We start from the raw sequence: 19,575 nt of genomic DNA, 5'->3' as shown, positions 1-19,575 counted from the left end.
TGGTCTGGCGCTGCAGGGGGCGGGCCGGGCCGGGGCGGTTCCGGGGCGGGCCCGCGGCAGCGCGGCGGGGCGGGAGCTGTCGGTGTCATGGCGCTGAACCTCGGCAAGAACGGGCGGGCGCTGCAGGAGGCCTACGGGCGGGTGGTGGCGGTGGGGAGCCCCACCGACTGGTGAGGGGCCGGCGGAGGGACGGCTGGGTCCGCAGCGGGAGATTGAGGGGGCCTGGCAGGGATGGGGGGGTGATGGGGGGGGATGTGGGGTTCATGGGGGGGGATGGGGGGGATGTGGGGTGCATGGGAGTGATGGGGGGGATGTGGGGTGCATGGGGGTGGGGCGGATGTGGGGTGCATGGGGGGGGATGTGGGGTGCATGGGGGGGGATGTGGGGTGCATGGGAGTGATGGGGGGGATGTGGGGTGCATGGGGGTGGGGGGAATGTGGGGTGCATGGAGGTGGGGGGGATGTGGGGTGCATGGGGGTGGGGGGGATGTGGGGTGCATGAGGGTGATGGGGGGATGTGGGGTGCATGGGGGTGGGGGGGATGTGGGGTGCATGGGGGTGGGGGGGATGTAGGGTGCATGGGAGTGATGGGGGGGATGTGGGGTGCATGGGGGTGGGGGGGAGGTGGGGTGCATGGGGGTGGGGGGAATGTGGGGTGCATGGAGGTGGGGGGGATGTGGGGTGCATGGGGGTGGGGGGGATGTGGGGTGCATGGGGGTGGGGGGGATGTGGGGTGCATGAGGGTGATGGGGGGATGTGGGGTGCATGGGGGTGGGGGGGATGTGGGGTGCATGGAGGTGGGGGGGATGTGGGGTGCATGGGGGTGGGGGGGATGCGGGGTGCATGGGGGTGGGGGGGATGCGGGGTGCATGAGGGTGATGGGGAGGGATGTGGGGTGCATGGGGGTGATGGGGAGGGATATGGGGTGGGGGGGGATGTGGGGTGTATGGGGGTGGGGGGGATGGGTGCATGGGGGTGGGGGGGATGTGGGGTGCATGAGGGTGATGAAGGAAGTGGGCTGCATAGGGGTGGGTGGGGATGTCGGGTGCATGGGGGTGATGAGGAGGGATGTGGGGTGCATGGGGGTGGGGGGGATGTGGGTTGCATGGGAGTGGGGGGGATATGGGGTGCATGGGGGTGATGGGGGGAAGTGGGGTGCATGGGGAGGCTGTGGGATGCATATGGGGTCTGTGGGGGTGCTCCAGGGGCTTGTAGGGTATATGGGGAGGTCTGAGGAGGAGTGGGTGGTAGAAGTGGACCCGGGATAAGGAGGTTTGGGGGTGGCTGGTAGGGTTTGGGGGGTGCATAGGGGAACGTTTAAGGCTTGGCTGGTGCCTCAGTGGGGCTGTGGGGCGGGAATTGTGAATGAGCGGTGTGGGGGTGTCTGTGGGGTGCATGGCAGGGACTGGAGGTGAGGGGGTGTCGGGGATGTGGGGGTGTGAGGTTGGGACAGAGATCAGGGACTGGGGGTGTCTGGGGGAGGCTGTGGGGTCTATGGGGGGATCAGGGGTTGTGTGCTGTTGGGGGGGCTGTGGGGGGGCTCGGGTGGGGCAGGCAGCGTGGGGGCCCCGTGGCACTGTGTGCATTGAGGTGAGGACCCCCCCGTGGGCACCGGGAGCCTGGGCAGGTTTTGGGCTGCGCCGCAGGGGCTCAGCTCCGCTCTTGCCTTTCCTTCAGGGCTCTGTTCACCTACGAAGGCAACAGCAACGACCTGCGCGTGGCCGGCTCCGGGGGTGAGCGCGGGGGGACCTTGGGTGAGGCTGGGGCTGCTGCCAGGGCTCTGCTCCCCGCATCCTGTGCCTCGGGCCCCTCACTGTGTCTCGAGCCCTGAGGGGGGATGCACGGGGAGGCTTGGGGCAGGTTCTGGGTCTCTTTTCCTTGCGTTTTTCCACAAGGATCTGAAGTTCTGGTGCCCCTTTGTGGGCCTGGCGTGGTTTAGATCCCAGCTGCCCGCAAAGGAAGGACCGGGACGCGCTTCCTGGCTTTCCCAGGCTGCTGCTGCCGGAGCGGCCTCTGCTCTCCTTGCTTCCCCCCTTGATGGAAGTTAGCGTGTGTGTTTCTTCCCTGGCTGCTGATGCCCACACAGCAGCTGGAGCCGTGGGAGCGCAGCCAGGCAGGTTGCTCTGCTCTCCCTTTGCATCCTGCAGCGCTCGCTGCATCCCCTCCGCTCCCCTCCTGCCTTGCCCGTTTGGGAGCGGTTCCTCGCAAGCCCTCGGTGGTCGCGGTCAGGTGAGGAGTCCGGTGAAGCCCCTGCTCTGCGTGGTTTGGTGCTGGAGCCTTTAGATGAGCAGGAGCTCTTCAGGGAGCTGTTGGGGCTGAGAGCGCGTTTGCTGCTCTCATAGAATGGTTTGGGTTGAAGGGACCTTAAAGCTCCCCCAGCTCCAAGGGACCCCTTCCACTGGAGCAGCTTGCTCCAAGCCCCTGTGTCCAACCTGGCCTTGAACACTGCCAGGGATGGGGCAGCCACAGCTTCTCTGGGCAGAAGAGTTGGGGTTGGATGGGGGGACTTTTGGCGTGCATCTCTGTGTGGTTCCATGGACCCCGCTCTCATGGGCACGGTGTCACCCTGCTGCTCCCCGCCAGCGGAGCCCCGACCTCTCCATGGAGCTCCGCTCCTCCCTGCACTTCCCTTTGTGTCCTTCCCCGCCTGCTGCTGTGGTAATCATTGACCTGGCAAGCATGGGCCCTGCCAGCCCATCGCCTTCAGGCTTCCAGCCTTCAGCTTCCCTGCGGGCTGCGAAACCACGGTGCCAAATTTAGAGCCAAAGCATAAATATTTAATAGCAGAGGGGAAGCCGACGGCGGGTCCTGCTGCAGTGCAGAGACCGGCTCCTGCTGGTGCCTGCAGGAAAGCAGTCACTGCTTTTCCAAGGGTCAGACAAGCCCAGGTAGGAGGACGTGTGCTCTGGAGGGCTGTTTCTGTTCAAAGGACACGTGCTTTTGCGTTGTCTCTCCTTTTCTGGCAGTTTTTTGGCATCAGCTTGCAGCAGGAGGGATGCTGCGGTCCATGGGGCAGCGCAGTGCTTCCCATCGCGCACCCTCCGATCACTGAGCAGAGCTGGGCTCTGCTTCTCCATCGCTGAGCCCTGCCCTGGGGTTACACCAGCCGGGGTTTCCTCCTGCTTTAGCCTGCACCAGCCTCTTGGTCTCTCCTCTGCTTCCTCCTTGGTGAAGCACCAGAGGTGGAAGATGGGACAGAACCAAGGCCCAGCCAGTTCCTCCTCTGCTTCTCAGGACTTCTCTGATCCTCCCCAGGCTCTTTGCTGGTGGTGGAGGTGCTCACCGGGCTCTCCTCGCAGCGTGGTTTGGGGTAGGGAGCACCGTTCCCACCACGTGTACGTGATCTCCTGTCTCACAGCATCTCCTTTCTCTCCTGGGGCAGATGGTGGCCTGGAGGAGATGGTGGAGGAGCTCAACAGTGGGAAGGTGATGTACGCCTTCTGCAGGGTGAAGGATCCCAACTCCGGCCTGCCCAAATATGTCCTCATCAACTGGGTGAGTGGGGACTGGCCTTCACCTTTCCCAGGAAGGGCCTCGGGGGAGAAATCACTGTTTCTCCCTTCAACTCCCTTTGGAATTGCTCACGGCCAGCACATTGAATCCCTTCCCCGAAGCTGCAGTACCAAGGATGTACCGTGCCCACTGCTGTGGGTGTGTAGCCCAAACCCCATGGACGCAGGCAAAGAGAAAGAGGGAGGATTCACTTCCCTGCTGCAGCTCTCTTGGCCATGGAGCTCGCTTGGTGACATTGCTGGGAAATGGCTCTGAGCCCATCTAGGATGGGTTGAGTGAAGCACCTGAGGACGGGCAGGAGCCTGGAGCCCTCCTGGTGCGCCCGTTGTCATAGAATCATGGAATGGTTTGGGTTGGAAGGGACCTTAAAGCTCCCCCAGCTCCAAGCCCTGCCACGGGCAAGGACACCTTGCACTGGAGCAGCTTGCTCCAAGCCCCTGTGTCCAACCTGGCCTTGAACACTCTCTTCACAGACTGGGGAAGGTGTGAATGACGTGAGGAAAGGAGCCTGCGCCAACCACCTCAGCACCATAGCCAACTTCCTAAAGGTCTGCTCCTCTTCCCTGCTTCCTCCTCACATCCATGGCCTCTGGGTTAGGGAATGGCCATGGGGACCCTGCTCGGCTCACGCTGCTCTTTGGGTGGCACAGAGGTGTCTGCAGGCAGGAGCAGGGCTGGGGATCGCTGCCCCGGTGCTCAGGACTCCCTCCACTGTCACAACCCAAACCTTCTGCAGTCAAAACCAGCTCTGGAGACTGCAGAGGAGGGGAAAAAAAAGCCCCTCTGAGCCCCAGGGAATGTTTGCTTACCCAGCGTTGGGATATCTTAACATGGCTGGTGACCTCTTTTACTCACCTGAGCCCTTTTCCTTCCCTTGGGAGCTCTGGGAGCACAGATGGGACCTGTCAAGGCAGCGTGATGGGTTTAGTGGCTTCTAGAGCCACCCTCTCCCTCCTGTGCTGCCTTTCCTCCTGCTCAGGGGGCTCATGTCACCATCAACGCTCGCGCCGAGGAGGACGTGGAGCCTGAACTCATCATGGAGAAGGTGGCCAAGGCCTCTGGGGCCAACTACAGCTTCCACAAGGAGAACAGCAAGTTCCAGGACTCGGGCCCTCAGGCTCCTGTGGTGAGTTGGCTCCATGGGGGCTTCCTGGGCCCCAGTTGCGCAGAGGAGCAGCGGTGGCTCAGTGCCTGCTGCTCACGCCTGCTGCCTTCGCCTCCCCCAGGGCTCTGTCTACCAGAAGACGAACGCAATGTCCGAAATCAAGAGGGTCAATAAAGATAATTTCTGGGCCAAAGCTGAGGTGGGTGCTGGAGGATGAGGCTACAGGGGGAGATTTCTCTCCGTCCACACCTTCCCTCTCTGACCTGCCTGGAGTCAGGGCTCCAGACCCCAAGGGAGTGTGGAGCTGGGCTGGGTCCTGCTGCAAGAGCAGCGCTGGGCTGCAGCGGTGGCACCGTGTGGCATTAAGCCCGTGCTCTGCTGTGTGTGCCCTGGTAGAAGGATGAAGAGAACCGGCGGCTGGAGGAGAAGAGGAGAGCAGAGGAGGAGCGGCAGCGGCTGGAGCGGGAGCGGAGGGAGCGGGAGCTGCAGGAGGCTGCAGGGAGGGAGCAGAGATACAAAGCGAGATCCAATGAGATCGAAGCCCAGAAGTGAGTCCCTGCCACTGGCGCTGCCTGGATCCTGCTCTCGGGGATCTCTTGGCTCTGCTCTTGGGGTGCCCTTGTCCCCACCGCTTCCGAGCTGCAGGCAGGGTTGTTCCTCAGCTCCTGTCTGTGCTTTCCCTGCTGCTGCAGTCGCTGCAGTTCCACTTAAACCCCCCAAAGGCAGTGGGTGCGGAGGGGATTGGCTTCAGGTCACACTGGGGCAGGCTCAGCCCCGTGGCACTGTGCCTTCGGGGCTCTGATCCCTCTCCTAGTGCCTGTGTGGCCCGAGCAAGCATCGCCCTGCTCCTGCTGATGTGCAGGGGCTGTGTTCCCCTTGCTCATTGTCCTGGAGCGGTGGTGGAGGGCTGGCCTTGGGGGGAGACAGCATCTCCCTGGCCAGACCACCACCAGGCTTGGCTGCTCGTCCCGCATCGTCCATGGCTCTCCCTGCCCCAGGACCAAGCCCTCCCTTTGTAGGGTGCTTCTGAAACACGTTTCTGAAGCCCGTAGCCACTGTTTGTGGGGTACCAGGGCTTCAGGCTGGCTGGTGGGGGGGCTCTGAGCCCTGCAGAGAGGAGGCAGCGTGTGCAGGGCCCTCTCTCTGCTGATTTCCTTCCTCTCTGAGCCTGTGTTGGGTGGTGGAGCTCGCTCTGCAGCAGCAGCGGGCACTGCCTTCCTGTTTGGAGCTCGGATGAGGAAGTCTGCGTGGCCCCTCCGTGCTGGATGCTCGTGTCTGTGCCGCTGAAGGAAGAGCTTCTGCTGCTCTGCCCCTCTCTCCTTGCCCTTGCCCCCTGCACAGCTGCAGGGGTGGCCTGTGCCTCCTCATCCGGCCCAGAAGTGAGGGGCAGCATCCTTCCTGTGCTCTTCCCTGTGTAGCTCAGCAGGGCAAGGTCCCAGAGCAGCCCCATGCAGGGCAAACCCCTCGTCCTGCCTGGTTGCTAACCTCACTTTGTCACTTGTCTCCTCAGGAGACTCCAGCAGCAGCAAGAGGCAGAGAACAGGGACAAGGAGCAGCAGCAATGGGTGAGCTTCAGCGTTAGCCCCCGTTTCTTCACCCACCCTCCGTGATGGAGAGCACAGGGTGCTGTGGGGCAGAGGCAGGAGGGTGATGGAGGAGCTCCCCAGGCATCCCCGGGCACTGCTGTGGCATGTGGGGGACATGGGGAGACCCACGGGCATGGTCTGGCCCGAGGAGAAGAGCCTGGAGGAAACCGAGTCCTTATCCCGAGCCATCCCTGGGTCCGTCTCCCTCCCAGATCCAGGGGGTTTCTCCTCATTCACCCTCCAGCACCGTGGCTGTTCCCTGTTCCCTGTTCCCATCTCTCTGGTGCCTGGGGCTGCCTGGGGAGGGAGGGGGCTGGCCGGGCCCCCAGCGAGGCTGCAGCAAACCCTCTTGTGCCGCAGAAGGAGCGAGCTGAGGAGTACGAGGCCAGGCGGCAGAAGGGCTGCACGAGGAGCGAGTCGGTGGAGAAGGCGCAGGTACAGAGCCAGGCTCCCCGCTCCCGTCCTGCCTTGGCTCCAGGGGTGCCTTGACCGTGGGGTCTTCCCTTTGCAGGAGGCTGCCTCGCTGATAGCACAGAGAGAGGTGAACCCCCGGGACATCTTCAAGCAGAGGGAGAGGTCGGTGCCAGTGGACACAGCAGCAGCTTCGCAGCCAGGTACAGCAGGGAGCTGGCTCCTGATCCCGGTCCGGGGTCAGTCTGTGTGTTCCCTGTGAGGCCACAGTTCCTGCCCCCCCCCCCGTGTTCTGTGCCGTGGGCAATGTCACACCCAGCCCATGTAGTTTCCCATGGGAAGGCTCTCGCTGGGGGCTGTGCCAGGTTTTAGCGGCAGGGGTGAGAGTTTTCATGCTTTGGCTCTACTGCTGAAGCTTAAACTTCATATTTAAAGTGAAAATCAAGCACATTAATGGCAGAAAGGGACCCCTGTCATGGTGTGTCCTGGCTGGCATCCATTCACCTGCACTGGGCACTGGTGAGGCCGCACCTCAAATCCTGTGTTCAGCTCTGGGGCCCTCACTACAAGAGAGACATTGAGGGGCTGGAGGAGGGGCAGAGAAGGGCAATGGGGCTGGTGCAGGGCCTGGAGCACAGGGGTGATGGGGAAGGGCTGAGGAACCTGAGGGGTTCAGTCTGGAGAAGAGAAGTCTCAGGGGGGACCTGATTGCTCCCTACAACTGCCTGAGAGGAGGATGGAGCCAGGAGGGGCTGGGCTCTGCTCCCAAGGGATGGGACAAGGGGAAACGGCCTCAAGCTGCACCAGGGCAGGTTTAGATGGAGCTGAGGAACAATTCCTGCCCCAGAGGGTGCTCAGGCATTGGAACAGGCTGCCCAGGGCAGGGCTGCAGGCACCGTCCCTGCAAGTGTTCACACCCCCTCAGTGCCATGGGTCAGTGGTGGCCTTGGCAGTGCTGGGAACGGTTGGACTGGATGAGCTTAAATGGCTTTTCCAACCTGGCTGGGTCCATGATTCATTCCACCCATTTTCCACTGGCTGAACGAAGCAGGAGCATGTTCTTTCAGAAGAGACCAATCTGATCTATCATCTGATCAGATAGAAACCAGGAAGCTGAGAAAGCAAAGCTGAAAGCAGCTGAGGAAGTAGCTGAGCACATGTGCTAGCCCTGGGTGAGCGGCAGCTCTTAGGCAGCTCAGCCTCCTCCCAGGTATCTGGAGTTCATCTGGAATAAGCACTCCTGTGATAGGAGCACAAAACCCCTTGGGGTTTCCCTCCCTAGTATTTGACAGCTTCCAGTGGTGGAAAGGGAGACAAAGGCCCTGGCACTGATAAAACCCAGGGGCTGAGGGCGGGCTTGTGTGTCTTGGTGCTTGCTCAGGGCTGTGCTGGGGTAGGGTTTGCCTCGTAACTCTGCTGCTTTGCTTGTGTTTGCCTTTGGAGGCGTAGATGGGGGAGATAACAGCGGATAGTTACCTTCTGCCAAAGGCCCACTTTGAATCCTACCCCTCCCATTGCTGCTCCTAATGCCTGGAATTCAGGGCGCTCCAGAGATCCTGCGGGAAGCGCTGGGTGACCCCATCCTCCCCAGAACTCTTCCCCCCCCCCCAAAAAAATGCCTTTTTCATCTTTGTGCTGCAGCTCCTGCTGTAACCAGGAGACAAACTTGTTTTCCACAGCCAGGATTAGCGCTGGAAAATCCTGCTCAGGAGGGAGGCTAATGGAGCTGGGGGCTCCTACGGCAAAAAGCATCCCACAGCCCCCCTCAGTAACTGAGCCCTTTGGGCCACGGAGCTGCTGCTGCATGGCTGGAAGCCTCAGCGCCTGCCCAGCTCCTGCAGCTCATCCCGCTCCTGTCCTAGGCAAGCTTCGCAGCCCTTTCCTGCAGAAGGAGGTGGACTCAGTGCCGAGCCCTGCCTGCCCCGGGTCCCCTGCCCGGGGCGCTGCCCCGACCGCCTTCATCCCCTCTGCTGCGCGGGGGACGCCTCCAGCCTCTCCGGTGCCCGCAGCAGGTACGTGGCCTTGCTTCCTCACCTCCCCAGCGCTTGCCACCGGCAGTCCCAAATGGGCAGCTTGAGGCCGGGCTCGGAGTTTCTGGTTCAGATCTTCAGGCCGGAAAGCAGAGTTTGTCCCAAGGGCTCAGTGTGATGCTGAGGCTGGGGAAGAAGGCGAGTGAGTTCCTGCTGCCTGGTGGGGAGGTCCCTGCGTTTCCTCCTTCAGCCTTCCAGTGCCTAAAGGGGCTGCAGGAAAGCTGGAGAGGGGCTTGGGACAAGGGATGTAGGGCCAGGCCAAGGGGAATGGCTTGAACCGGCCCGAGGGGAGACTGAGATGAGCTCTTAGGCAGAAGCTCTTCCCTGTGAGGGTGCTGAGGCGCTGGCACAGGGTGCCCAGAGAAGCTGTGGCTGCCCCATCCCTGGCAGTGCTCAAGGCCAGGTTGGACACAGGGGCTTGGAGCAAGCTGCTCCAGTGAAAGGGGTCCCTGCCCGTGGCAGGGGTTGGAGCTGGGGGAGCTTTAAGGTCCCTTTAACCCAACCCAGTCTATGGAGAATTCTACAGACGTGGGCTGAGTCCATCGAGTATCACAAGGGGTTGGGGTTAGGGGTGTGAGCGGCCCTGCCTTGCCCTCTGGCAGGAGGCTTTTGGGGTGTGGAACCCACAGGATATCGTGTGCTCAGGCAGAAAAGCACTTGTATAACCCAGGCTGGGAGCCAGGGGGGTGCCACAAGGCTGTGGATGCGATCCCCACCACGGGGCTATGGATGTGATCCCCACCACAGGGCTATGGATGCGACACAGGGGCTTGGAGCAAGCTGCTCCAGTGGAAGGGGTCCCTGCCCGTGGCAGGGGTTGGGGCTGGAGGAGCTTTAAGGTCCTTCCCAACCCTGACCAGGCTGTGAGTCTGTGATAAGCAGAAAGCTCAGTGGCCAAGGGGCTGAGGACATCTCCTGACTGAAAGGCTGCCATTCAGCTCCGTGCACCCCCAGAGCCCCTCCTGCTGCAGGGGATGTGCAGTTTGCTCTCAGGCCTTTCCAAAATGCCTTTGACAGAAGCAAAGGACCTTTCCTGGCCCTGTGCAGGAACACTCGTGCGGTCAGGGCTGTTCTATCACCCAGTGAAGGCAGAGGACTGGTGCTTGTTGTCAGTGCGGGGTTGCAGGGCTGGCAGTGCCCATCTGCCTGCACATCGCTGCCCTCACTGGGGCGATGGCAGGGAGAGGGACCCATGCAGGGGAGAGCTTCCTCTGCCTGTGGGGAGATGCTCTGTCCTCTTCCAGGCGGTGTGTGGGGGAAGAGCAGGTCTGGAGGAGGGCTGGCTACATCCGGAGGGTCTCCCCATGGGCCGAGGGTGACACGGAGGTGTTCCCTTGTCCTCGTGTGGCTTCACATCCCTGCTGGCTTGTCCCCAGGCTGCTCCCGGCCCTGCCCAAGGCTACCGCAGTCACCACTAGATGCTGCTCTTGACCAGGGTCTCCGCACCAAGCCTTCCCCGTCAGGCTTGAGGAGCAACTTGGGAATGGTTCATCCTGAGCAAGCTTATTCCTTTCCTCATTGGAGATCCTGGGGCTCTCCCTTGTCCTTCCTGCCATTCCATAAGCCCCCACTGGCCTCGCGGCTGGGTTTGTGCTTGCAGGACAGGTCAGGGAACATCCATGCACCACAAGTTTGGTGGCACTTCAGCCTGGAGCAGGAGCTGGACAAGTGAGGGGCCAGGGGGAGGTTTTGGGGGGGGTACCATGGTGAGATCCCGTGTGTTTCTTTCACAGGGCGAGACTCTGGGTACAATTCCAGCGTCCCAGCTTCCCACGAGGAAGAGGCAAATCTGTACGAGGAGCCACCGGACTCCTCGGCCATCTATGAGGAACCCCCTCGGGTTGGTGCCATGGGAGCTAGAATCAGTGCCGAGCTCGGGCTGCATCCACGTGGGAATGCTGCTGCATCCTTCCCATTGCCAACAGGGAGCGGTGCTGGCGCTGAGCCCCTCTTACCGGCCCCGGTGTCACTGCCCCAGGAGGTGACAATGGGGGAGGCTCTCAGCAGCCTCTTCTCCTCCTGCTGCTTTGCACGTCCCAGCCCAGCGGAGCAGACAAAGCCCAGCTCTGTGGTGTGCTCTGTCAGCTTCTCCACTGGCTAATAGCGGGGTTGTGTCACGCTGCAGTGTTTCCCTTGGAGATGCGGTGGCCGTGTGGTTTCCTCCCCTTTAGTCATCCGCCCGTTCCCGGCTCTCAAACACAGACGCATTTCAGACAGACTTGATTTTCTCATTCCCAAATCTGTCTGGAAGTGTTGAGCTTCCAGAGGAGCAGGAGTGGGGCTGAGCCCCCCCCCTCCCCAGCTTTCCTCTGCAGAGGAAAAACACACAGCAGCCACTGAGGCTCGGGCAGAATCACTTGGAGAAACTGGAGCTGGTCCAGCTTCAAGGGTGCATCCATGGGGTGATGAACCACTGCCTGCAGCAGAGATCCCAAGGGATGTGGACTGGCTGCCAGAGGGATTGTCTGCTGCCGGTCTCTGGTGCTTCTGCTTATGATGCTCCTTTAGGAGTCCAGCAGAGACACTTGGTGTGAGCTTCCCAGAGCCAGGGGGGCATCTGGGACCTGCACACAGTGCTCTGAGCCTGGGGGGGCTGCTGCGAGTCTCTGGGCACTGCAGGGTGCTGTACACCTCCTTCCCGCTGTTTCTCCTGCAGTTCAACACCTCCCAGTCCATCCAGGGAACCAGGATGCTCTGTGATGTGCACCCCATTGTGTTGGGGTGGTGAGAGCCTCTTCTGCAGCCCCTTGCTCTGCTAACAAAGCCCGAGCTGCATCGTGCACACTGGTAACTCCTTTTCTTCTCTCTCCTCCCTGAAGGAACATGTGGATGATGCCAAATACGAGTACCCGGTGGAGTACCAGCAGCCGGACCTGACGGGGAAGGGGATCTGTGCCCGGGCGCTCTATGACTACCAGGCTGGTAGGAGCTGCAGAGCCCAGCTTCCCCTCTGACCCTAGGGAGGGGGTTTGCTGGGTCCAGGCTGTTCCCATCTTGCTACTGCATAGAGGGTCTTGCACCCAAACTGGAGCTGGAGTGGTTTGGGTTGAAGGGACCTCAAAGCTCCCCCAGCTCCAACCCCTGCCATGGTCAGGGACCCCTTCCACTGGAGCAGCTTGTTCCAAGCCCCTGTGTCCAACCTGGCCTTGAGCACTGCCAGGGATGGGGCAGCCACAGCTTCTCTGGGCACCCTGTGCCAGCGCCTCAGCACCCTCCCAGGGAAGAGCTTCTGCCTAAGAGCTCATCTCAGTCTCCCCTCGGGCAGGTTCAAGCCATTCCCCTTGGCCTGTCCCTCCATCCCTTGTCCCAAGCCCCTCTCCAGGTTTCCTGCAGCCCCTTCAGGCACTGGAGCTGCTCTCAGGTCTCCCCTTCAGGAGCCTTCTCTTCTCCAGGCTGCCCCAGCCCAGCTCTCTCAGCCTGGCTCCAGAGCAGAGCTGCTCCAGCCCTCGCAGCAGCTCCGTGGCCTCCTCTGGCTTCTCTTTTTCCTCCGTTGGCTTCTCTCTCTTTTCTCCCCTAACGCCTGTTTCTCACTTCCCTCCCTCGCTCTGTCTCCTTCCAGCTGATGACACTGAGATCTCCTTTGATCCAGAGAACATCATCACCAACATCGAGATGATCGATGAGGGCTGGTGGCGCGGCTACGGCCCCGACGGCCACTTTGGCATGTTCCCGGCCAACTACGTGGAGCTCATCGAGTGAGGGGCCATGGGGCTCACTGCCAGGCTCCTCCCGCTCCTCCCAACGGCTCTGCCTTTGATTTCCTCCTCTTTTGACTCTGATTCTCTCTCCACACTGGTGCCATCGCCCCGCTCCCGGCGGGGCTGACCCCAGCACTGCTCCCTTCTCCCATCCCCTATTGCCAGCCCTTGGTTGGGATGAAGGCCCCGGTCCCATCCCGAGCCCTGCAGTGCTCCTGCCTTTGGGTCAGGCTCTGAATTCTCTTGCAGGGCTCAGGGATAAGGGATGACAAATCCCTTCCAGGGCATTTTCAGGGAACAAGTTGCCTCTTTCCCCACGCTCCCTCTGACCCTGTGGCCACAGCAGAGCAGCTTTCCCCGTTCTGGCTCGCTGGCGAGGCCCTTGCATTGACTCTAGCATCTCTCGGGGTTTAACATCACCTGCAGAGATGAAACCTCCTCTGCAGCGTTGTCACCACCCCTGAAACCCGCCATGAGCGTCCCCCTCTGCTGTCCCCACCACAGGGCTTTGCTCTTCTCTTCCCTGTCCCCAAACCACGCTCCAGGCTGTGTGAATGAGCTCCCATGGAGGGGGCCCAGCAAGGCCAAAGGGGGCTTTGGGTCTATCTTTTGGTCTGTCTCCCATGAGTGTGGGACCCCCCCCCCCATCACCCCAGATTCACTGTGAACAAGGAAGAGCCCAGCCCAGCCGCAACCTTCCCCTTGTTGAGTCTCTTCCCTGGTGTTGCTTTAGAAGTAGAAGGAGAGGATGGGTTTGAGGGTACCCGTCCCCCCCGTGGCCCTGTGGGCTATTTCCCCACTGCTTGCTCCTCCCCATCCCTCCCAGCAACAATAAAAGGGCTTTTCTTTGGTGATGGATGTGTGGTCGCATGCAGGAATTGGGGTGAAATGCCAGTGTTTTGGTGCAGGGAGGGCAGAGCTCTCCTGTTCCTAGCATCAGCTATGAGCACTAAGGGGAATCACCCCATGGTTTTGGAATGGGTGCCCCAGCATCAGGCAGTGAGGGGCAGGACTTGGCCCCATCCCTTTATTCACTGGGGCCCAGGTGCAGGATGGGGAAGATGCGTTGGGATGGTGGCAGCGGGAGCGTGGGGACAGCAGGGACATGGGGGTGATAGACACAGGGATGCACAGGGCAGGACAGTGTTGAGGGCATGCGGGTGGTGGGGGTGCAGCAGCAGTGACAGTGGGGAACTTGTGCTGGCGCAGGGTTACCATGGGCAGGGCACAGGCTGGAATGCTGTGGGGATGGGGAAGGGAATGGTGTGGGCAAAGGGGTGGGGATGGCACAGGGATGGGATGGGCAAGGGGATGAGGATGGGGAAGGGAATGGCGTGGGCAAAGGGATGGGGATGGCACAGGGATGGGATGGGGATGGAGAAATGGATGGGGATGGCACAGAGACAGGATGGACAAAGGGGTGGGGATGGGGAAAGGGATGGGTTTGGCACAGGGATGGGATGGGCAAAAGGGTAAGGATGGGACTACACGGGGATGGGATGTGGATGGGAAAAGGGATGGGGATGGCACGAGGATGGGATGGGGAAAAAAGGGATGGAGATGGGGCTGGCAGAGGGGTGGAGCTGGGGACAGCATGGTCACAGGGCAGGGCGCAGGCAGTGGCACGGAGCTCACTTCCAGCCAGTGAAGAATTGCTTGAAGAGCGGCGTCTCGTGGCCCTGGGGCAGGATTTCCACCTGCAGGGGCAGGGATGTGGTGACGCTGCCTGTGCCAGCCCGTGCCCCCCTCACCGCTGCACCCACCTGCGTGCGGGGCGAGTGGCCCATGCGGGCGATCACCTCCTCAGCCACCCTCAGGGCCGCCTGGCGCTCCTGCTCGTTAGCCTTGTGCCCTATGGATAGGGCATCAGAGCCACACCAGGGGTTTTCCCTGTCCCCGTGTGCCCCCATCCCCATCCCCGGGCACCTTTCCAGACGTAGACCTTCCCACCGGCGCCGTTGTCCAGCACGAAGCAGTCGTCGGAGCAGAGCAGGCTCTGGCTGAAGGGGCTGCTCGCAGCCACTTGGGTCAGGTCCATGCGCCCCGTCGCGTCTGACACCTGCCCGGGGACAGGGAGTCACCTCCTGCAGCAGTGTCCTCTGGCCATGCCTAGCCCCATACGTCCCCTGGGGCCACCATGGTGTTCCCAGCCATGCCCGGCCCTGGTGCCACCGTGGTGTCCCACCGTGTCCTTGCCTTGCAGAGGACGGCTGCCCGCGCATTGCTCTGGTCGGCCACAGCATCCTCCTCGGGGCTGCCCTCTGGCAAGGTGGGTTTGGGGCCCAGCACCTGCCGGGAGAGCAGACTCAGGCCTTAGAGCCACCCCCCGGGGACACTGGGGACCCCCTCTCCTCCCAGTGGGGACATTGGGGTCCTGCCATACCTGGAGCATCTCCGGTGGCTCCTCGCCATCAGCCACGATGTCCAGGCGCGCTCTGCCGCGCCGCTCGCTGTCCCGGATGGCCGCGGCCAGCTCCTGCGCCCGGCTGCGCTCCAGCGCGTTGCACCCGGAGCCACACCAGACCAAGAGCGTCTGGGGACAGGGAGCGGGGTGGTGGGGACAGAGCCATAGGTGGTGGCTTCAACCCACCTCACCCAGGCTGGGGATGGAGCGGTCACAGGCAAACGGACACCCAGACGGACGGACACAGGGATGGATAAATGGCTGCCCCAATGGGTGCATGGACACACGCGGGTGGATAAATGGCTGTCCCAATGGATGCATGGACACACACAGATGGATAAATGGCTGTCCCAATGGATGGATGGACACACACAGATGGATAAATGACTCCCAATGGACGGATGGACACCCAGATGGAGAAACACCCCAGCAATCACACATCCCTATGGATCAGGGAACCCCCCAGCTGATTGATGGGCAACCCAAGAGACAGAACTCTCTAAGGACAGACAGACACCCCTATGGATGGAGCCAGTGGACAGATGGCTACCTCGAAGGGCAGACAAACAGCACAACAGACTGATACTTGGAAGGACAGACAGACATCCCAGCAGATAGACACCCCAAGGCAGACAGCCCTGCGTGTGGATGGACGCCCCAAGAGAAGGACAAACAGCCACCCAATGGATGGCCAGTTGCCCTGATGGACCCAGTGAGTGGATGGGCACCCCAATGAGCTGACAGACACCCCAGGGGGCAGATGGACACCCAGCAGGACACATTGCCCTGGGTTTGGGGCACAGGGAGGGGATGGTGGGGACAGAGCTCGCCCCGCACCTCGCCCAGGTCAAGGATGAAGCAGTCGCCAGTGTTGAAGCTGCTCCAGGCCAGGTCCCTCTCGCTCGCCCGGATGTTCCTCCTGCCCTTCACCTGGTAGAGTCGGTGCCCGGGGCTGGCGCTGGGGCGTGGGGTCTTGAACGCCGAGGCCACGCCACCATCCTGCAGCATTGGGGTGCTGAGCTCCCATGGTGGGACCAGCATCCACCAGGGATGCTGAGCACCCAGCAGAGATACCAAGCACCCAAAAGGTGAGTGCTCAGTGCGCAGCCCAGCACTCAGTGGGGATGATGAGCACTGAGTACAGATCCTGAGCACCCCGAGATGATGCTGGGCACCTACCAGGAAGGCTGAGCACCCTCCAGAGGTATCGAGCACTCAAAGAAGATGCTGAGTGCCAGGCATCTGGTGTTGATGCCCCCAGCAGGATGCTCTATACATGTCAAGGATGCTGAGCACCCACCAGGGAAGCTGAGCACCCACCAGGGAGGCTGAGCACCTACCAGTGATGCCCAGCACCTAGAGGGGAGTCCCACATGCTCAATGGGGATAAGTGAGGGTGCCAAGAGCATCGATCAGGATGTTGAGCATCATGTGGAATGCTGAGCACTCAGTCAAGGTGCCGAGCACCGGGTCAGGATGCCGAGCACCACGCAGGATGCCGGTGCACAGGGGATGCTGAGGGCCGGGAGCACTGTGGGGGTTCGCAGTGGTACCTGGTAGGTGATGCCGTGTGGGAAGTACTGCATGAAGAGGTCGGACTCGTTGCCCTGCACCTCGCGGTGGGTGACGGGGCGCTCGCCCAGCAGCGCGTTCAGCTGCGTGGACAGGAGGGCGCAGGCCCCCTGCTCGTCCTGCGAGGAGTCCTGGCCTGCGGGCACCCGGTGTGAGCCGGTACCTGGTACCCAGCGCGAGCCGCGGCTCCCCCGCAGCCCCGGTCCCCAGCCCCTGGTCCCCAGCGCGCACCCAGCCAGAGGTGCAGGTGCGCCCGCTCCTCGGGGCCGTTGTGCAGCACCAGGTACGCGTCCCCCGAGAAGAACAGGCCCCAGCTCCGCTCCGGAACCTCCACCGGCCGCAGCTTCTCCACCCGCCAGACGTGCAGCCCCGGGCGGGAGGCGGTGGGGCCGAAAGGGGAACCGCTGTGGGGAGAAGGGGTTGGGGGGGGGGGGGTGAGCAGGGGGTGATGGGAGTGATGGGGGTGATGGGGGTGTGAGCAGGGGGTGATTGGGGTGATGGGGGTGATGGGGGTGTGAGCAGGGGGCGATTGGGGTGATGGGAGTGATGGAGGGTGATGGGGGGTGATGGAGGGATGTGAGCAGGGGGTGGTTGGGGTGATGGGGGGTGATGGGTGTGTGTGTGAACAGGGGGTGATTGGGGTGATGGGAGTGATGGGGGTGATGGGGGTGTGAGCAGGGGGTGATTGGGGTGATGGGAGTGATGGGGGTGTGAGCAGGGGGTGGTTGGGGTGATGGGAGTGATGGGGGTGATGGGGGTGTGAGCAGGGGGTGATTGGGGTGATGGGAGTGATGGAGGGTGATGGGGGGTGATGGAGGGATGTGAACAGGGGGTGGTTGGGGTGATGGGGGGTGATGGGTGTGTGTGTGAACAGGGGGTGATGGGAGTGATGGGGGGGTAATGAGGGGTGATGGGGGTGTGAACAGGGGGTGATGGGGGGTGATGAGGAGTGGTGGGGGGTAATGGGAGGCGATGGGGGGGGAGGAAGGTGGTACCTTGTGGGGATTGTGGTGTACATGGCGTCAGGGTGGACGGATGGACCTGTGGACAGAGGGGCACCGTGAGGTGAGAACCAGGAGGTCAAGGACACCCCAACAGGGAGATGGATGCCCCAATGGACACCCAGAGGACAGACAGATGGATGCCCCCGTAGAGAGATGGACACCCAGAAGAACGGACAGACACCCCTACGAACAGATGACTGCCCCTATGGATAGGGGGACACCCCTACAGACAGACACCCCGATAAATGGCCACCCAGGAAGACAGACAGACAGACACCCCAGTGGGTGGGAAGCCCCCAGGGCAGACAGATGGACACCAGGATGGACAGACAGACCCCGTCCCCCTGACAGACCCCTCCCCGAGCGGACGGACCCCGGCTGACAGACAGACAGACAGACCCCGTTGCTCGCAGCGGCTGCAGCAGGACAGACGGACGCCCCAGCAGCCGCGGGGCACCCGGAAGACGTCGGAGGTGACTCAGGAGCAGGAAAGGGTGGGGACGGGGGGGGTCATATGGCCTTGGGTGGGGCCCCCACACTGGGAACGGGGCACCCACCATGGGACCCCCCACTGCTGGGACCTCCCCTTCACCATCATGGGACCCTCCCCACTCCATTGGGACCCCCATCCCCCCAGCACACACCCCACACCCCCCCCACTACTGGGACCCCCAAGCCCACAGGGGCTGGGGCAGGTCTGAGGGGGCCGTACCTGGTGCAGGGGCCATACTGGGAGCTGCACTTGGAGAGGGTTGTACTGGAAGGGGGTTATACTCGGGTATGGGGGGGCTGCACTGGGGGGGGGCTGTACTGGGGGTCCATGAGGGGTTGGGGAGGCTGTAATGGGAGCAGAGCTGGAAGGCGGGGGCATTAGTGGAGGCTGCATGGGGCTCATAGGGAGGCAGGGGGAGCTGCACTGGGAGGCAGGGAGAGCTGCACTGGAAGCACTGGGAGGCACTGGGAGGGACTGGGAAGCACTGATAACATGAGGAGCTGCAGTGGGAGCACTGGGACGGACTGGGAGGCACTGGGAGCTGCACTGGGAGGCAGGGAGAGCTGCACTGGGAGGGACTGGGAAGCACTGATAACATGAGGAGCTGCAGTGGGAGCACTGGGACGGACTGGGAGGCACTGGGAGCTGCACTGGGAGGCAGGGAGAGCTGCACTGGAAGCACTGGGAGGGACTGGGAGGGACTGGGAAGCACTGATAACACGAGGAGCTGCAGTGGGAGCACTGGGACGGACTGGGAGGAACTGGGAGCTGCACTGGGAGGCAGGGAGAGCTGCACTGGGAGGGACTGGGAAGCACTGATAACACGAGGAGCTGCAGTGGGAGCACTGGGACGGACTGGGAGGCACTGGGAGCTGCACTGGGAGGCAGGGAGAGCTGCACTGGGAGGGACTGGGAAGCCCTGATAACATGAGGAGCTGCAGTGGGAGCACTGGGATGAACTGGGAGGCACTGGGAGCTGCACTGGGAGGCAGGGAGAGCTGCACTGGGAGGGACTGGGAAGCCCTGATAACATGAGGAACTGCAGTGGGAGCACTGGGATGAACTGGGAGGCACTGGGAGCTGCACTGGAAGCACTGGGAGGCACTGGGAGCTGCACTGGGAGGCTCAAGGCTGGCCCTCCCCCCCCGCAGTCCCGTCCCCCCCCGGCAGCATGGCTGGGCCGTGACTCACGCGTGTGACGAGTGCGAGCGGCCTCAGCCCCGGCGCGGCCCGGGGAGCCTGCGGGCCCCGGGGAGGGGATGCTGCGAGTGGTGCGTGTGAGCTGCATCCCATGTACAGCAAGGGCATGGTGCATGTGTGCGGTGCTGACACACCGCGCTTCCTGCGTGCTCTGTGCGGTTCTACACGCGTGTACAGTGCGTGTCCCGTGCGCAGCTCTGTGCGGTGGGGGGGGCACATGTGCTGTGCACGCCGTGCCATGTATGTAGTGTGCCTGTGCTCCATGTATGTAGTGTGCCTGTGCTCCATGTATGTAGTGTGCCTGTGCTCCATGTATGTAGTGTGCCTGTGCTCCATGTATGTAGTGTGCCTGTGCTCCTCGTGCCCAGGCCCGTGCGCCCGCCCGATGCCGGGGGGGTGCGGTGCCAGCGCCCGTTCCAGTGCAGAGCTGGTGCCGCCTGGTGCCCGTGCCAGCGCAGTGCCGGTGCCGTCCCAGTCCCGCGCAGCGCTGGTGCTGCTGCCTCATGCAGTGCCAGTGTCACTGCAGTGCCCGTTCGGGGCTGGTGGCACTGCCGAGCGGG

At 62.4% G+C, this 19,575-nt stretch overlaps 2 protein-coding genes across 2 annotated transcripts; one reads left to right on the top strand and one right to left on the bottom strand.

The window, feature by feature from the left end:
- The first annotated feature begins 21 nt into the window (after positions 1–21).
- DBNL (drebrin like) lies at positions 22–13,196 on the top strand. Its single transcript, XM_062634312.1, has 14 exons — positions 22–170; positions 1,677–1,732; positions 3,382–3,494; positions 3,986–4,060; positions 4,492–4,638; positions 4,739–4,816; positions 5,014–5,165; positions 6,128–6,182; positions 6,564–6,638; positions 6,715–6,817; positions 8,477–8,626; positions 10,378–10,484; positions 11,464–11,566; positions 12,204–13,196. The coding sequence occupies exons 1-14, from the start codon at positions 88–90 to the stop codon at positions 12,341–12,343; spliced, it is 1,437 nt and encodes a 478-aa protein (XP_062490296.1). The 5' UTR covers positions 22–87; the 3' UTR covers positions 12,344–13,196.
- A 777-nt stretch (positions 13,197–13,973) lies between these two features.
- On the bottom strand, positions 13,974–17,817 carry CAPG (capping actin protein, gelsolin like). Its single transcript, XM_062634306.1, has 10 exons — positions 17,722–17,817; positions 17,314–17,359; positions 16,550–16,722; positions 16,300–16,454; positions 15,584–15,745; positions 14,726–14,875; positions 14,539–14,631; positions 14,269–14,401; positions 14,106–14,194; positions 13,974–14,039 (listed from the first exon to the last, which is right to left on the bottom strand). The coding sequence occupies exons 2-10, from the start codon at positions 17,334–17,336 to the stop codon at positions 13,974–13,976; spliced, it is 1,044 nt and encodes a 347-aa protein (XP_062490290.1). The 5' UTR covers positions 17,337–17,359; positions 17,722–17,817.
- Between the last annotated feature and the right edge of the window lie 1,758 nt (positions 17,818–19,575).

The sequence above is a fragment of the Pezoporus occidentalis genome, unplaced genomic scaffold (genome assembly GCF_034315485.1).
Source record: "Pezoporus occidentalis ecotype Australia unplaced genomic scaffold, CSIRO_AGI_Poc_V1 ctg420, whole genome shotgun sequence".
Lineage (NCBI taxonomy): Eukaryota > Metazoa > Chordata > Aves > Psittaciformes > Psittacidae > Pezoporus > Pezoporus occidentalis.
This window is presented reverse-complemented; position numbering and strand designations above follow the sequence as displayed.